Raw genomic sequence first — 16877 nt, 5'->3', positions numbered from 1 at the left:
CCTTCTCCCTCCCTGGTCGGAATCGACTATTTGGTGGTCCGCTCTTCCTCCCTCTCACCCCATCTAGCCATAGTGCTTGTCTACCGTCCTCCTCAACAAACTCCCTCTTTTCTCCCGGCCTTTCAAGATCTACTTGGCACCCTGGCGGTCAACTATGCCTCGGTTTTAGTCCTCGGGGACTTCAATTATTGGCCTTCGGACCCAAAGGAGTGCGTGTCATCTAAGGATTTCTCAGAAACTCTCCTTTCTCTCAATTTTGTTTCTTTTGTCCACTCCCCTACTCATATTCACGGGCACATCCTTGACCAGGTCTGGTCCCTTAACTGTACCCTCTCCACGCTGGTGATTGCCCCTTGCACTTGGTCCGATCACTTTATTATTTCGTTTTCCCTTAGTCTTTTAGTAGCTAAGACCCCTATGCACATCAAAAATTCCTGGGCCCGTAACTGGGGTAAGGTCAATGTACCCGATCTTTCGACCGCACTCCTGGCCTCTCTTCCCCAGTTATCCGGACTAGATTCCGCAGCCCAAGCTTCAGCCATTGATTCATGGCTCACGGAGGGAAGCGATTGTTTAGCTCCTCTCCGGCGTACCTCGATTAGGCGCCCTAAAGACGCCAATCGATGGTTCAACATCGAGCTGAAGGAATTGAAGCTCACTGTTCGCAGGGCTGAACGCAAGTGGAGACTGGATTACTCTTCGAACACCAGGACCCACTACGTTCACCTCCTGGGGACCTATAAGCGAAAAATCATTGAGGCCAAGAAAGCATATTTCTCGGCGAAAATCTTAGCGGCCGAGAATCAACCAAAGGAGATTTTTACCATCACTCATGATTTGGCGTTCTCGGACCGGACCACACTTAAGCCCCCCCCTTCCCAGAAACTCTGCGATTCATTGAACTTGTACTTTGTCGATAAAATCACGACAATCAAATCCAATATCCCTCCGCCTTCTCCCTCTTTTGTTGACCCCCTTCTTCACTCGTCTCCTGCCACCTTCACTTCCTTTCCTCCACTTTCTGAAGAACTCCTTTTGTCCCTTCTCCCTAAAATTAAGTCCGGTTCTCCATCTGATATATGCCCGGCTCATATTCTACGGCAGATTTACACTGCCTGCCCGTCGCCCCCTCTGGGCTTCCTTAACGATTCACTAGACCGAGGGGTTGTCACTCCTTCTTTAAAAGCCGCCTCTATCGTTCCCATATTGAAGAAGCCGGGAGCCGACCCTTCTGTGATGGCTAACTATCGCCCCATCTCCCTTCTCCCTTTTTTGGCGAAGGTGCTCGAGCGGCATGTGACATCTGCACTCAGCACCTTCGCCGAGGAGAATGGGAGGTTGGCCCCTTGTCAGGCGGGTTTTCGGCCAAGGCACTCAACCGAGTCAGTGGTGGTGTCAGTATCTGACTCCCTCAGAGAGGGTATGGACTCCGGTAGACCGCAGGCGCTGGTCCTTCTTGATTTGTCCGCCGCCTTTGACACGGTGGACCATTCCATCTTGCTTTCCCGTGTCAAGGCGGCGGGCGTAGGAGGATCAGCCCTCATCTGGCTCTCGTCCTTTCTGAGGGACCGGACCCAGGCGGTCCATCTTGGGGAGTTTTCAGCTACCCCCTGCCAGGTCCAGTGCGGTGTCCCCCAGGGTTCTTCTCTTTCTCCTTTACTCTTTAATCTTTACATCGCTCCGCTCATCTTTTCTCTACAGCACCTGGAGGTCTCGGTATTTAATTATGCCGATGACCTCCAGCTCATCTTTAATCTCTCTTCTAATTCTGACTCTATTTCTAATTTCCAATCTACTCTATCTTTTATCAGGGACTGGATGAATCTCAACCACCTGAAACTCAATCCCGATAAAACGGAACTTGTGGTGACGGGTGGTTGCTCCAGTCCCTGGAATTCACTTTTCTGGCCCCCCTCCTTTGGTCCCCCTCCCACTCCGGTTTCCTCTGTTAAGACTCTGGGTATCAAGCTCAACAACCAACTCACCATGCACTCCCAGATTGGTTCTGTGGTTTCTTCTTGCTTCCTTACTCTACGCACCATTCGTTCTATTTCCCGTTTCTTTTCCTTCCCTGCACTCAAGCTAATTATGTCCGCACTGGTCCTGTCCCGCCTGGACTACGGGAACATTTTGTATAATGGTATCCCTCAGTACAGCCTTCGTAAATTGCAATTAGTGCAAAACCAGGCTGCCCGTCTTGCCTTTGGTCTCCCCAAATTCCACCACTCCTCCCCTCTCCTGAAAACCCTTCACTGGCTCCCGGTGCGGGAACGTGCCTTGTTTAAACTAGGCTGCGTGGTGTTCCAGGCCAGGATTGGCCTGGCCCCTCTATTCATATCATCGGCCATCAAGGCCTATGTCCCTGGCAGAGACCTCCGATCCTCAGCCCAACTCCTCCTAGTTGTGCCCCGCTTCCGGAAAAAGAAACAGGGTGGCTCGAAATTTTCCTTTCTTGCCCCCTTGTTTTGGAACTCTCTCCCTTTCTACCTCAGGTCCCTCACTGATTATTCTGCTTTCCGCAAAGCCTTGAAGACCGTTTTATTCCCTCAGATTCTTCCCTAGGTTTTGTTCAGTTTCCAGCCGCTGCCTTAGTGACTGTCCCCGCTCAGTGGGCCGCCCTCGACTTTAGCGCCAAGAAACCGTTTAGGTGTATGTCGCGCTTAATAAATATTTTAAACTTAAACTTAAAGACCCCATTTCTGTTGTCCAAACTGATGACACTGTCAGCGCTAAGGATCCCATCTCTGTGGTGCAAGATGATGCTTTTGTTAACAAATTAGTAAAAGATTTTCCCACAGTTTTTAGCAATAAGTTAGGAGAAGTGAAGGGGTTCATTCATACCATTCGTGTGAAAGACAATTCTATCCCTGTCAAACATAAGTTAAGAAATGTCCCATTTAGTGTAAGGGAACAATTGGAAACAGAATTGATTGGCCTTTGTAGTAAAGGGATAATAGAACCCATTGAATCCTCCCTTTGGCTTTCTCCTTTGGTGGTCGCCAAAAAGAAAAATGGCGAACTTCGCGTCTGTGTTGATTTACGCAGTTTGAATAAGAGCATCTGGGTAGATTCTTTTCCTCTTCCCAAAATCCCTGATATGTTATCTCTTATTGATGGGTCAAAGTGGTTTAGCAAACTGGATTTGGCGTCTGCATACCACCAAGTTGTTTTAGATCCTGCTTCTAGGCACTTCACAGCTTTTGAATCCCCTGTGGGCTCTTTCCAGTACTGCCGCATGCCCTTTGGGTTAGCCTCTGCAGCAGCAGTCTTCCAGAGGATCATGTCTAATATCTTGAAGGGTATTGACGGAGTCGTCGTTTTCCAGGATGACGTGTTAATTCATGGAGTTTCATGTGATGTACATGATGTGATTTTGGAAAAAGTGTTGCAAGCTTTATGCGATGCTGGTGTGGTTTTAAAAAAAGAAAAGTGTGTTTTCAGGGCACGGAAGGTGGAGTATCTTGGCCATGTGTTATCTGAGAATGGTGTGGAGCCTAGGCCTGGATTAGTGAAAGCTATAGTTGATAGTTTAACACCTAAGGATAAAAGTGGATTGAAGTCCTTTATTGGATTATGCGAGTTTTACGCCCGTTTTATTCCAGACTATGCTTCTAAGGTACAACCATTGACCAATATGCTCAAAAGAGAGGTTCCCTTTCTATGGGATGATTGTTGTGAGGCTGTTTTTTCCTGGATTAAGGAACAATTAGTGAGCTCCAAGATTTTGAAACCCTTCAATCCCAATGCCATGTGCACCATTACTGTTGATGCCAGTGGATTAGGTTTAGGGGCTGTTCTTACTCAGGAAGTTGGTGGTGTAGAACATACCTTGGGTTATGCCTCTAGGGTACTTCGTGGTGCAGAGTTAAACTTTGCCGTGATTGAGAAAGAACTTTTGGCCTGCTGGTGGGCAATAAGAAAATTTAACCCATACATCTGGGGAAAACATTTCCGATTAAGGACTGACCACAGTCCTCTTGTCTCCATTCTCTCTGGTGTTAGAGTGAAAGAGCATTCTCCAAGGATTGCTAGACTTTCGACCAAACTGCTCCAGTATGATTTTGATGTAACTTATATTCCTGGCAGCAAAAACACAAGAGCTGATTATTTTTCTAGGAATCCCATTGAAGTTGACTATGAAGGTGTTTGTGAGGAGGATTATGATGAGGAGGATTGTTTTGTTGCTTCTGTTGGTTTAGATGATATGTTTTCCATTAGTGAAGCTGAATGGAGAGAGCACTTATCTAACGATATTCTCCTTAACGAAGTTCTGAGATGTGTGAAAGAGGGTTGGCCCAGGGAGAAAAATGTGCATGTTTCCCTCCAAACTTTTGTGAAGGTTTCAAATGAACTCTCTATTGAAGGAGGTTTACTCATGCGTGGTGACAGACTTATCCCACCTGGTGATCTCAGGAACAGAATCGTCAAGGGTGCCCATGAAGGTCATCTCGGTACGACTTTAACAAAGAGGAGGATCAGGGAACTTTACTGGTGGCCTCAAATGGATCAGGAAATTGATACTATGGTTGAAGAGTGTGTTGTGTGTTCAAGTGCTGAGAAGTGTTTGAAGGTACGTTCTCCTCCTTTACAACCAATTGTTCTTCCTGACAGACCTTGGGAAAAGATAGGTATCGATCTGGTTGGCCCTTTCTATTTACTTCCCCCTTCTTCTAGATTTGCAATAGTAGCCATTGATTATTATTCTAAATGGCCGGAAGTTCGTTTTGTTGGGGAACCCAATTCCAAGAATGTAATTGACTTTTTAAAAGATCTTTTTTTACGTGAGGGGTTTCCTTCCACAATTGTGAGCGATAATGGAGTTCAATTTATCAGTCAAGAGTTTAACTCTTTCTTAAGCCAGAGTGGAATCAATCCTTTGAGGAGTGCCCTTTATCACCCTCAAACGAATGGTTTGGTCGAGCGCATGAACAGAGTTTTGAATAATTGTGTTCAATGGGCTATTGCCCAACGTTGTCATGTTCCAAATGCGGTTAGATCGATGTTGTGGTTCTATCGTACCACACCCCATTCCTCTACCAAGGTGTCTCCTTTTGAATTGTTACGTGGGAGGAAACCTTGTTCTAAAGTTTGTCCTGGGTGGATGTCACGTTGGGTGAAATTAAACTCACTCAGGAATGTGGATGAGGTTGTTAGCGCTAATGTTTCTTATGCTCAGTCCAAACAAAAACTTTACTTTGATTCTAGAAAGAGGGTCATTGCTAAACAATTTGTGGTTGGTGACAAGATACGTGTTAAGTTGCCTATACATACCACCAAGGGCAGTGTCAAATTCTCCGAACCTTTGGACATTGATAAGGTTTGTGGTAATGCTATGAGAGTGAATATGAAGAACTGGTGGAACACTGCCAGAATAGTCAAAGTTAATGATGGTACTGTGAATAGTGGTGGTTCTTCCGATGCTTCTGCCCCCGTGAATGGTGGTTGTTCTTCTGATGCTTCTTCCAAGGGCAGAACCTCATTGCTGTCCGATTCTGTGCGTACTAATAATTTGTCTGCTCCTTCTTCTCCTTCCCTTATGGGACCCCGAAGGAGTAGTCGTCTCCGTTCTGTTCCTGCTAGGTACCGCTAATGTTTCCTTGACTTGCAATGTTTATTCTTTCTCCTAGTTGTCACTAATGTTTCCTTTAGACATTACATGTTTTCTTTTGTTTTTATTTATTTTCTCATTTTTGTTCTTTCTTTTGTTTTTGGAGAAGAGAGGATGATGTAGTGTTTCGCTCTAGTCTTTTTAGAATGCTTATCGTTGGTGTTCTGTTTAGTGTTCCATTTAGAATGTATTCTGAATGTATTTTCAAAAAGAACTGGTTTTTGTAAACGTTGTATGCTGAGCTGCTGCGCAGCACCTGTCAGAGAATAAAGCTTCTTCAAAACCTTAATTGAGTACGACTCAATTACTACAAAAACCTTGGTGTATTTTGTAGATGCTCTGAAGTTCTTCCACATCCTCAATGTTTCCTTGCCTTTGTAGAGGTCTGCGGTTGTGGGCTTCCATTCTTTCTGTGTGTTATATACGAGACTGGTGGGAAGGCAAATCAGTTCCTAGGTGAACTACCGTAAACGTTATAAGAACACTGATTACAAGGGGTAAGGTAAGTCAAACTTTTTGAACTTTGTATGTCTAAAGTTCCAGTGTAGGATATGACTTACATAAGCATTTTGTGCAGTCTGACAACCTGCAGGAAGTTCAATATAGGGCATCATTTACCTCAGATAAATGACATATATGAACAGTATAACATATGGACAGCATTATACTATAGGTAACTGCTCGATATTGTGATTGAATTTGAGCCAATAGAAGTTTATTCACATGAACACCACCGGGTCACAAAAGATCCCTATTACCTGTGGAGTCCCCTAGGGTTCCATCCTGTCTCCTGTCATCTTCAGCCGTTACATGGAGACACTTGCTGTCAGTATCAAGGTTCACCAAAATGCCCATGATAAAAAAAAAACTCTGCTTGAACAGCTCCTCTCCTTCAGGCATCTTGTCAAGACCAAACGAATGGTGAATCTCTTCCGTCTGATACTGCTTGAAAGAGGATGGCGCGGGGCCCCTCCAGGACCTGTGACAGCACTTGCACTACCGTTTCCCACAGGGAGTATTGTGTAACAGCCCAATAGGCACGCAGTGTTCACTGACCACAATGCAAAGCTGGCAGAAAAAAGGGAAATGCTACTTCCCAGTATGCATCTGTTCTCGGCATGTAGAGCTGTCGAATCATATGCCCCTGCCATGGCTATGGAGGAAGACCATGTTGCAGCTTTGCATTAGTCGTCTATAGGTATATTCCCTAGGAAGGCCATAAAAACACCTACTTTACGTACAGGGTGTGCTCTAGGGGGAACTGGTAATGTTCTTTTAGCCTTTGCATATCATATTTGAGTACACTTAACAATCCAGCTTGCGATACCTGATTTTGATATGGCATTGTCCTTGTGTGGTGGAGCAAAGGCTATAAAAAGTTGATTGGTGTAACGGAAAGGTTTTGTCCTTTCAATGTAATACAGCAGTGCTCGTTTGACATCTAGTGTGTGTGGAGTACGTTCTGCCATTGAATCTGGTTGATCGAAAAGAACAGGTAACTCAACCGATTGAATAATGTGAAAGGCAGGAATGACTTTAGAAAGGAATTTAGGGTTGGTTCGAAGAACCACTTTATTTTGGTGTACTTGCAAAAAGGTTTCTTCTATGGTTAAAGCCTGGATATCACTGACTGTTCCGAGTAATGTGATAGAAACTAGAAAAGCCACTTTCCTTGTAAGAAATTGTAGTTCACATCTGTGCAATGGTTCAAAGGGTGGACCATTCAGCCTTGTGAGAACAATTGTGAGATTCCACACTGGGATAGGTGGACGTCTCGGTGAAATAACTCTTTTGAGTCCCTCCATATGCCTTAATGACAGTTACTCGAAAAAGAGCCAGATGCTGCCTATTTTGGAGGTATACAGCTATTGCAGCAAGATGGAAGCGGATAGATGTGTATGCTAGGTTGGAACATTGTAGATGTAACAAATGGCATATAATTTTCTGTACCGAAGCATCAAGCAGGTTGATGCGATTGTTGTTACAGTAAATCACAAATCGCTTCCACTTGGCTGCATAGCACGCTCTTGTGGTAGGACGCCTAGCTTCCTTGATGATGTCATACAGTCTGGCAGTAGATTTAGATAGCCAAACCTTAGGATTTCAGGTGCCAGATCTCTAGATTGAGTTGGCTGGGATCTATCTTGCCATGGCTCTTGGTGAGGAAACTTGGTGAAAGACATCGTTTCTGAGGAGGAACTATTGGGAGTTCAAATAGGGTTGTGTGCCCAGGTGGAAGCAACGTGGATTAGCGTCAAGGACGTTTGCTTGAGTTTCCAAACCACTTATGGAATGAGTGGGAGAGGCAGAAAAGCGTAAGCAAATATCCCTGACCAATTCATCCATAGTGCATTGCCTTTGGACAATGGGTGTGGAAGTTTGGGCATTTTGCGTTTAGATGCATGGCAAACAGGTCTATGTTTGGGAAGCCCCACATTTGGAAGAACGGGAGGAGGACTTGAGGATGTAGTTCCCATTTGTGGATATGTTGCGTCTGTCGACTTAACAGATCTGCCATCTGATTGTCCACTCCGGGGAGGTGTTCTGGCAGGAGATAGATTTTGTGATGTATGGCCTATCTCCAGATTTCTTGTGCTAGCTGGGAGAGTTGGAGGGAGTGTGTCCCCCCCCCCCTCCTGTTTTTGAATGTAGTACATGGCTGGCATGTTGTCTGTACGAATTAGTATGGTTTTGCATGCTAACTGAACTTGAAACACTTTGAGAGCCAGAAAGATCGCTAGGAGCTCTAGGTGATTAATGTGAAGCTGTTTCTGTTTGGGGCTCCACATGCCTTGAATTGTGTGGTTTTGGAGATGTGCTCCCAATTCTGTTAGTGATGCATCTGTCGTCAGTACTGTCTGTGGAACAGGTTCGCCGAAGGGCTGCCCCTTTAACAGGTTTTGTGTGTTCCACCACTGCAGAGAGCGATGGGTGCGGATGTCTACCAACACTAGATCTGATAACTGACCCTGAGTCTGGTTCCACTGACGTGCTAAGCATTCCTGGAGGGGACGCATCTGAAGTCTTGCATAGGGAAGTATGAGAATGCATGATGCCATCATTCCTAGTAGATGCATGAACACTCGAGCTGGTAGGGAGTGTTGAGGCTGGAACTTTGCGTACACTACATTGTGAAACGTCCTGAGTCTGGCTGGAGTTGGATGTACTACAGCTTTGTGTTTGTCTATGGTAGCTCCTAAATAGTCTTGAGACAATGAGGGTTGAGAGGGGATTTGGCCTGGTTTATTGTGAACCCTAGTTGGTGAAGGAGTTGCACAGTTCTCTCTGTGTGTCGCAGGCAACTGTTGTGTGAACTGTAGGGGAAGACATGAACCTGTTGTCTTCTTAAGTGGGCTGCGACTACTACCAAGCATTTTGTGAAAACCCTGGGAGCAGTTGTGACTCCGAAGGGTAGGACCTTGAATTGATAATGTTGGACTGCTACCACAAATCGGAGGTATTTGCGGTGGGCAGGGTGAATTGGTATATGGACATGAGCATCCTTTAGATCCAGAGTGGATAGAAAGTCGCCTTGTTGAAGGAGAGGAAGCGCCTGCTGTAGTGTTACCATGTGAAAATAGTCCGACTGAATGTATAAATTGAGTTCTGAAGTCCAATATGGGTCTGAGAGAGCTGTCCTTTTTGGATATCAGGAAGTATAGGGAGTGCACTCCTTTCCCTTGATATTGTAAAGCGACTGGTTCTATTGCACCTTTTTGCAACAATGAAAGAGCTTCTTGCTTTAGAAGCATAAGATGTTCTTGTGACATGAGGTGTGACCTTGGAGGATTATTGGGTGAAGTGCTTGTGAGTTCCAGGCAATAACCAGATTAGATCATTTGCAGAACCCATTTGTCGGATCTAATCGTGTTCCAAATGGGTAGAAATTTGGAGAGCCGTCCCCAACAGGAGTGGAATGATCGGGGGTATGGGAAAGAAGTCATTGTTTATGGTTGTTATTTCCTCTATATCCTCCTCGAGAATAACCTCTCGAAGAGGCCTACTGATTGTTGCCCTTGTAAGAGGAGGAGGCATTGTCTGCAGAGATGTTTATGGAACCACCCTTGTAGAATGAGCGACGAAAGGAACCTCTGCCGGAAGATGCTTGCAAGGCCCCCATGGACTTAGCAACCTCTGTGTCTTTTTTCATCTAAAAGGTGTATAAATAGCTGGGCCAAAGAGATGTTGCACATCAAAAGGTTGATTAAGGATAGAGGCTTGTACCTCAGGTTTAAACCCAGAAATCCTCAACCAAGCATTATCTGCTTGATCTAAGGCGCATCTGATAGAGGTATTGGTTATCAATTTACCCTCTTGAATAAGGTTTCTGGCTTTGGCTTTATGTTCGTTAGGAAGGAACTCATTGAGGTTCTGGAGTTCATCATAATGAGCCCTATCATATCTTGCCAGTGATGCCTGGGCATTGGCATTGCGCCAAGTATTACCCGTTTGTGATGCTTTACGTTTACCAGAAGCATCCAATAATTTTGACTCTTTATCTAGATGCGGGGCGTACTCTGTGGTTTGGGAAGGTTTCGAGTCAGCTTCGGCGTGGGAACAGGTTGAGCCCGAACCGGAAGGCTGTTGTTTGTGCTTCAGTGCCGAGCAGGGGTGCTCGAAAGTTTTCTCTGTGCCAACCTTGACCCGGAGGCAGAGGAGGGAATGGGGCCTTTCTCTTGTGAAGGAGATGATAGAGGAACGAAGGCTCTTTACTCACGGACTGTTGTCCCGGGTTCATGTCTTCGGTATCAGAGTCAGCGTCGAAGACATGCTCCTTGTCCATCTCGGCTTCCTGCACTTGCGATTCTTTTTGGTCGGACTCTTCTGTGAGGAGGTCCAGCGCAGGGCTGCTTTGCTGGCACAATTCGTGATGTCCAGCCCAACGATCATGGAGGGTTTTATTCGAACTGAACGACTGGCATGGGTCACATTCTTTTTCGTCGTGTTCCGGGGATAGGCAGAGGTTGCACACCTCCTGCAAGTCGGTGCGCGGGAACTCAGCATGACACCATGGACATAACTTGATTGGAGTCCGTTCCATCAGCTGTGACCGATCCCGGCGCGGGTATGTCCAACAGCCTTCCACAAATGTTGCAATTGAAGGTTTTCGAGAGTAAGCGATACGTGGAGAAGGGGAAACGCGGTTGTTTAACAATACCGTCGAGGGTAGTGGATTGCGCATCGAAGGGGGCCCGGAGAACGGTGCTTAACCGGTGCGCAACAATTAACATCCAAATCCGATGCCGGAAAAAAATATCTAACAATGAAGTCGATGCCCAGGCGCACTATCACCTAAAGGAGGAGTCGCCTACCTTGTGACTGGAAAGACTTCTCCGAAGAAAAACAAAGTGCAAACATTCGGACCCAACACTAAATGGCGATCTATGCAAAAGCAAAAGCATATGATCTACAGCTCATATGACTCAAACACATTTCTAACTCCAACTATCCAGCCTCTTGGATTCCCTGTCCATGGGTGCGGAAGGGAAAGCGCCCTGTGATGTAGAGGCTAAGGGATAGGGTGGGTGGTGAGGAAATTTGGGTTGCCCAGTGCAGGGTGATGGCGGATGGCGGCAGGGGCCCTTGTGTTGGGCTTGGACCAGGTTCCCAGTAGAACATAAGTCATGGCCTCGTTGAAGGGCAGGAGAAGTTCCAAGGAGGAGACACTCGGCTGCAGGATCTCTGTCAAGATGATCCTCTTGACTGCCACAGAAGGGAGCTGAAGGTCCAGAACCTTAGCTGCCCCTCCTCACCATCCTAGCATATGAAGCTTCTTCCTCCAGAGCCATGGCAGGGGGAGAAAGCCGGCCAGAATCTGAAGAGGTATCCAGTCGGCTGGCCTCACCCAATTCCTCATAACACTCAATTTTGTTGTGCTCAGGCTGGTCTTGTGAAGGGTCCAGTGATCCCTCCTAATCTTCCTCTATTCCTAACCTTTCAGGATAGGGCGGAAGAACCAACCAAGGACCCTTTCGGGTCCTGGCTTGAGTCAGGATCCATCACTGGATACATGGGGGTCTATGGGTCAGGCCACCCAATTATGAGGCACAAGGCATAATAGACGTCTTTGAGTTGGGCGGGGGACGCTTCTGCTCCCGGAAAGGTGCGGAAGCCGACCCAAGAGCAGTTTCAGCAGAACAAGGCCTAGAGCACCGAGACTTCTCCGTCGTGCTGGTCGACAGATGGGGAGTAGTTGAAGAACACTTTGACTTCTTGTGTTTTTGTGCTTTTTACCTGATGGACTCGAGGACTTCAAGTAGGAAGAGGAAGGCTTAGGGCTCTTGGAGTGATGCCAGAACCTTCCGCTCGACCAGGACAAGACCTCTGGGGTGAACAACGCAGTGATGAGCGCCATGCCACAAGCAGCTTTAGGGACTGCTCCCCTAAAGCTTTCGGAGCCATGGCCGGGCAGACAGAGCACGACTTCGAGTCATGGTTGCACTCCAGGCACCAGAGAAAAAATGTATGTGAATTAGTCACTGACATGGATCGGTGGCAGGCACTGCACGGTCTGAATCCACAAGTTTTCTTGAACATGTTAGGAAAACATGACAGAGGGTAGATCGCTTCACAGATGTGTGCTGGCTGGTGCGGAAAGAAAAGCACTGACATCACTGCGCTGAGATGGCACCAATATAGGAGATGCGAACGTCAAAATGGCAGAGACAATACTGATAACATCATGTGGAGCTGATCGACGCCACCTAACGGAGTGCAAGGGTATTGCTCAAGGAAAAATCTTCCAGATCCAATCTGACCCCTGAGAAATTCAAAGGTAAGGAATGTGCAGCTAGATGTCTATTTCAGATGAGAAAAACTAAGACAGCAGGCCTTTTCCATCTGTGCACTCATGATCTAGACCAACATCCCTGTATCCATCAGGATCACCCCAATGCTGATCCAATTTAGGAAAGAGTTGAAGACCTGCCTATTTAAAGAACGCTACATCACAGTGAACTAATCATCCACAACTCAGCTTCCCGTACTATTACTTGCCTTTGCCCATGTACAGTGCTACGTAGCTTCTGGCTAGGTTTGCGCTATAGAAATACCAGATACATAAATATACTAGGAGGGCTCCGTCAAATAATGTTATGAGATGCTTCCATTAATTCCTTTATGTTTAATTGGCACAATATTCAATTGGGACAGGGTATACGCTGAATTAGGTTCTTTTAGCTGATACACTGCCAACGCGAAAGGCAGATTTACATTTCGCACATTGAAGTTGCACAACATCGCATCCACTGATTTTTCACAAAAACACAACCTCTGATTTTACCTGCACTGGAATACTTGAGAGTCGGGGTACCAAGCATGTGAAACAGGAATACATTAGAACATGTCGCTTAGAGCATGGGAAATCACAGTGGATTTACTCTGATGAGCTGAAACAAACAGCTATGTTGAAAGCCCCAAATTGTGACTTATTTTAAAATACTAATACGATAATCAGAAACTTGGAGCTTAACATCTGAAATCTGGAGTCACTACTGTTTAGGTAATGTGAGGGACATATCAGAAATCCCATCGCTGGTGTTTGTGTTTTATAACCAACTACTTGCTAGACACTGGAGGTGACAACATGGCCTATGAATGATCAGTTGAACACATGACACATGTCGAGTTTGTGCTGTTAGAGAAGAGAGCATTGGTGGGATTGGGGAAAACTCACGAAGATGCGTAGAAAGATTATTTAACACATTGGCGGATGGGGAAGAGTGAGCATCTGGCTCAAGGGAGGCCTGGCATATTGACCCTGTGCTAAACATCTCTTCTGGAGAATGAAGTTCAAACATCACGCTAAACCTCCACTGCAAAGAAATTAAATAATCTCATGCTCTTTAAAATCCTTCACTGGAACTCGGTCTCAAATTCAGACAGCAGAAACATTTTTAACACTTCTGCTAAAAGTTAAAGCCTTCCTTTTCAGTACTTTTATCCTGTCCAAACTCCCTAACTCCTCTTTAGATCCATTTATGATAAGCAATGAAAGACTATCTCTTGTATCTATTGATTTTTCTATTAGTTTTTAAATTACAAACACAACTATTAAGAGTATTAAGTAGTTCATCTTACCGTGCCAAGTCCATGCAGCTATCAGTTAGCGCGGTTGACGAATTGAAGTATTCTCTGCCCGCCGCCAGCACTAGGTCAATGCTTTTCTTGTAGCCCACTCTGTATTTGGATTTTCCTTTGGATACAATGATTATTGGAGGATCCACTGAGAGTTGAGTGCAGTGCATCATCTGTCCAGCCAAGTGAATGTTTTCCAAACGGCTTGAGCACAGAAGGCTTTCTGTAAATATCTGCAAAAATTCAAGGAGTGAAATCCACATTTTCAAAAACAGTCGCAGTACTCTTTTTGTGTTGAACATATTTATATTATTGTTTACAAATAACTAAAAACCGCAAGGCATAAAACATGCTTTAGTCAGGTCATTGCCAGTAATATTTTTAGTAGTTCCACATCCCCTGGAGCCTTGTAATAGTTCATTTTATTTGGGATATTTTATATAAATGATCTAAACCTTGTGGTCAAAAATGCACTGCATAATGGGCCGGCCTGCCAACTTCAGTAGTGGAGCACTTTCCAATGATCAAGGTAGAGGATAATTCCAAAGAGTATGATACAATTAAAAATGTAAAGTAAGAATAAGAAAAAATTATCCTTAGTAAAGGGAATTTATACTGAAAATAAGGGAAGCAAGTAACTCTCCATGCGCGCTTTTCCAAAACTGATTTTTCATTGAAGTGCTTAAAAACTGCACAAATGCATTCACAAAAAAGATGCCCCATCAAAAAAATTAGCACAAAATTAAGGTCGACTGGAGAGGTCTATAAACCATAGGTAAATAACTATTTTTAAGACCTTTCAAAACATACATTATAATCATAGACTTAAAGAAGGATCCCCCATGAAGGGTACTCAAATAGTCAAATGGCCTCCAGATAATTACATGTTGATGTTTATCGACGTAAATGTCAAATAAATAATACAGACAAACATGTCACAAGATGCTTTACTTCAGAAGCACAATGAAAATAATTTCAACCACCTTTCACATCTCAAGATGTCATTGAGAAGTATGCAGAACTAGCAGGAGTTATATTTGTTATATCTTTTCAGCAGCCAGGTTAGGGTGTAGGCTGTAGGGTCTAGTTGTTTTGAGAACTGTAGGGAGCAATGTTTAATTAGCCTCTTAACTGCTGAGGTTCCTTCAAGTGCTGAGTACTTAATTGATTTTTGGGGCAGTTTGGGTTTAAGACTTCATAACCAGTTCCCACAAAATACATCTAGTACAAATGTCAACCCATTTTTCCTCACACGTTGGGGATTCTATGTCAGGACCGGAGGCAAGGATTATGCTCAAACTTCCTTCCTTTATTAATTCCAGCAGCGTTCACCTTTAAAATACCTTTCCCATCAAACACCTGAAATGGACTACAAAAACAAAGTTCAACCAATCAAGAAAAGGTGAAGTCCATATATTCAACTGCATTTGGGTCAACCTCCTCTTTATTTTCTGCTTCCAGAAAGCGAAGTACCTTTTTACACTACTCCTGTTTGCCTTAAGCTACGTTGTTAAATGGCTGTTTCTCCCCAATTTATATCTCCACCGCGGGAGCGAGTGTCAGAGCTCCATTGGCGGCTTGTGTTGAATCTCTGTTATGGGGCCACGTGAGTGCGGTAAGGCATTTCGCTTGCTAGAGGGCGTCCGGGCACTTCAGAGATGAGCGCCGTGTCTCATTGCTCCGCGGAGCCACACTCTTTCCATAGTGAGTTATACGAGCCAACCTCCCGCAGAGCCCTATGCCTTCCTCGGAAGCTCTTGACACCTGCTGTGGTCTGTAAACTAGCGCCTGAGAGCAATAATTAAAGCAGATGACGCCCGAGGCAGACGGGCTGTATTTTGAAGAGAGAAACTCTAAGTCAGTGCGTCCACTCTCATTGTCGTTTGAGGGCCTGGGCAGTTGTTTAAGTCCCTGTTTCAGTGAGTTATATATACATATACACATATATATTATTCATATATGTTATTTGATTATATGCTTATGTGCCTCTGACTTATTGAACTATCACAATGCGGAAATATTATCCTAACTATTTCATCTACAAGAGGTTCACTATTGAAAAAGAAGAGAAAATATGAAATTAAAATTAAACACATTAAAAAAGGTTATAAAAATACAAAAATAAATTAGCTTTGAGTACAACACTTGAAAGTCTGAGTTTATACAATACAATTTTAAATTGTGATATATCTTCCTCATACATGTATACCCTTTCTATGTAGTTATGTATCTATATATTTATTACTTTACCCCTACTGTAGAAAAAGAACCTTAGATTCTCTCCAACCTACTCTGTCTCACCCTATACCTATCTCAATATATCCTCTGCCTCCACTGTGACTTACCCTAAACCTCATTCTTCTACTATGGTCTCCCAAATAACACTTTCTTAAATCTTCCCTCAAGTATCTCCTCTGTGACTCATCCCAAACTTCATTTTACTACGATGATCTCCCAAATAACACTTTCTAGACTCTTCCCTCGTCTATCCCTCCATTATCCTATTCAATCCAACAAACTGACTCACATGTCCACTGCACCAATGATCTTATATTTCCCTATACTAGTCCACCAAGAATCCTTTTTAGGTTCTGGAGTAGCATGCTACTCGACGAAAAGCGCTTCAAAGCTTCTTTAGGGGTAGTAAGCGCTCTATAAATATAATCACAATTATGTTGATGACGTTGGATTCCTTTGTATTCTCCTGTTGCTATATAGGAATTTCAAAGTTATCCGAGAGGCTGCTAGGGACCTGGTTTGAGCTTCTGAATATGCCCAATTGATTTTAGATTTCCCACGTATTTTTACGTATACCGTATGATTCCTGGTACTCCACTCCTATGTTGTTGAAGTTGGCTCTTTTGTTCAGCACTCACATGTCTTTTGGCAACAATCATGCTGTAGACAACTACTGGCAATACACATGAACAAGTAAATTACCGTCTGTAACAATATATCTGTAAAAGGCATTTATTACCTTAGAATTACCCCAGGCGTCAGACTGGATGCAGAGAATTTTTCTCCAGCAGTACCCCTACGAGTCGGTAGGTGGGGTCGGTCGACTTCGCATTCGCTGTTGGCATCGTGATCGCCGGAATGACGTTGCGTTATCTAATTAGATGCCACCTCTGCCCGCTGCTGTCAGTTCTTTACACGACATTCCGCGCCAGAACCGCAGAGCCATGCAAGACAC

The 16877-nt window shown here is 44.6% G+C and overlaps 1 protein-coding gene and 1 long non-coding RNA gene across 4 annotated transcripts in view; one reads left to right on the top strand and one right to left on the bottom strand.

Moving 5' to 3' along the window:
- The window catches only part of NBAS (NBAS subunit of NRZ tethering complex), a 2361081-nt gene that overhangs the window by 1576193 nt on the left and 768011 nt on the right, over window positions 1-16877 (bottom strand). For all 3 annotated transcript variants that reach the window (XM_078647778.1, XM_078647779.1, XM_078647780.1), the window contains exon 30: window positions 13688-13917. In XM_078647778.1, coding sequence (XP_078503904.1) covers window positions 13688-13917 — 230 coding nt within the window. The remainder of the gene's footprint in view (window positions 1-13687; window positions 13918-16877) is intronic.
- Window positions 1-16877, top strand: part of LOC144762551 (uncharacterized) — a 134148-nt gene that overhangs the window by 20294 nt on the left and 96977 nt on the right. The window lies entirely within an intron of this gene.

This window comes from Lissotriton helveticus, chromosome 6, assembly GCF_964261635.1.
Source record: "Lissotriton helveticus chromosome 6, aLisHel1.1, whole genome shotgun sequence".
NCBI classification, from domain to species: domain Eukaryota; kingdom Metazoa; phylum Chordata; class Amphibia; order Caudata; family Salamandridae; genus Lissotriton; species Lissotriton helveticus.
The sequence above is the reverse complement of the archived record's forward strand: the minus strand, read 5'-3'. Positions and strand labels throughout refer to the sequence as shown.